A 1,393-nucleotide genomic window follows, 5' to 3' on the forward strand; every position below is an offset into this window, starting at 1 on the left:
GTGTTAGCCAGGATGGTCTCGATCTCCTGACCTCGTGATCTGCCTGTCTCGGCCTCCCAAAGTGCTGGGATTACAAGCTTGAGACACCGCGCCCAGCCGTAAACTTTCAAGATACAGTTTTAAACCAGAATACAAAATTCCAGCTATAGCAGTATCCCATTTCTGTAAAAACACATAGTATGTTTTCTATGTGTGTACAGGATAATAGTGGCTATCCCTTGGTTATAGAATCAAGACTATTTTCATGCAGTTACACTTTCAGTATTTTGCCAGTTTTATTTTAACATAATGAGTAATGTAGGACTGTTTTCAGAGATAAAGAACAGAAATCAGTGCAAAGGTACAACATACTCGTTTTTAAAACCAACCTGCTGAACTTCAGCTGCTGTGCTCCTGAAGAGTTCAATGTATCTTTTACCCAACAAGTCTTTATGCTTCCTTAACGCATTCTGTGCATATTCCTCACAAGCAAAGAGGACAAAAGCGTCCCCTGTTGGCCTACCATCTGGGTAGGTGACAAAGAGGATGCCTTCCTTTCCCCCAGTAATAGGGCAATGCTGTCCAAAGAAGGCCACCACTTCTTCAGCTGTGGCCGTGAAAGGGAGCCCCCGCATGCGGACAATGACTTGATTTTCCTTGGAAAGAAACTGGGCTACCTCATTGGAAGTACCTAGGGAAAACAAATATTAGGAAGCAGGGAGAGAAATAGTTAAGACATCAACTTTACCAATTTTAAAGTGATAAAAGCCCTGCCAATGTTTTGAGTTCATAATGAAGACCCACACTCCTATTGAATTCAAAATAGAATCCTAGAAATAAGAATTTTCTCCTACTCCTCTCCTTCTTCATAAAACATCCTTCTTAATTTAGGAAGCTGGCAACACAATAAAATCATGGGCCTATTACTAGTAAGTCACTGTGGTAGTTAAAGGCACAAGTCCTGGAGCCAGAATGCCTGGGTCCAATCTTGGTTTTACTGCTTACTAGGGCATAATCTTAGCCCAGTTCAATTCTGTGCCTTTTCTTGTCTGTAAGATTGCCTATGTCATAAATTATGAAAATTAAGTAGGGTAACAGATATAAAGCACTTTGGCTTTAAAAACAAAAATCTTTTCCTGATTATTTTTTCCCCCGCAAGAAAACCATCTGCAAGTAACTCAATTACTTCTTTTTTTTTTTTTAAATTAAGAAAAGTTCAAACACTCTTGAGTAAAAACAATAGTATAATGATTATATGGGGTACCTACTTTCTTTTTTTTTTTTTGAGACGGAGTCTCCCTCTGTCGCCCAGGCGGGAGTGCAGTGGCCGGATCTCAGCTCACTGCAAGCTCCGCCTCCCGGGTTTACCGCCATTCTCCTGCCTCAGCCTCCTGAGTAGCTGGGACTACAGGCG

At 41.2% G+C, this 1,393-nt stretch overlaps 1 protein-coding gene across 5 annotated transcripts in view; it reads right to left on the reverse strand.

Moving 5' to 3' along the window:
- ESRP1 (epithelial splicing regulatory protein 1) overlaps positions 1 to 1,393 on the reverse strand; it is a 73,325-nt gene that overhangs the window by 44,672 nt on the left and 27,260 nt on the right. For all 5 annotated transcript variants that reach the window (XM_011937016.1, XM_011937018.1, XM_011937015.1 and 2 more), the window contains exon 10: positions 369 to 670. In XM_011937016.1, coding sequence (XP_011792406.1) covers positions 369 to 670 — 302 coding nt within the window. The remainder of the gene's footprint in view (positions 1 to 368; positions 671 to 1,393) is intronic.

This window comes from Colobus angolensis, unplaced genomic scaffold (assembly GCF_000951035.1).
Source record: "Colobus angolensis palliatus isolate OR3802 unplaced genomic scaffold, Cang.pa_1.0 Scaffold16, whole genome shotgun sequence".
Taxonomy (NCBI): domain Eukaryota; kingdom Metazoa; phylum Chordata; class Mammalia; order Primates; family Cercopithecidae; genus Colobus; species Colobus angolensis.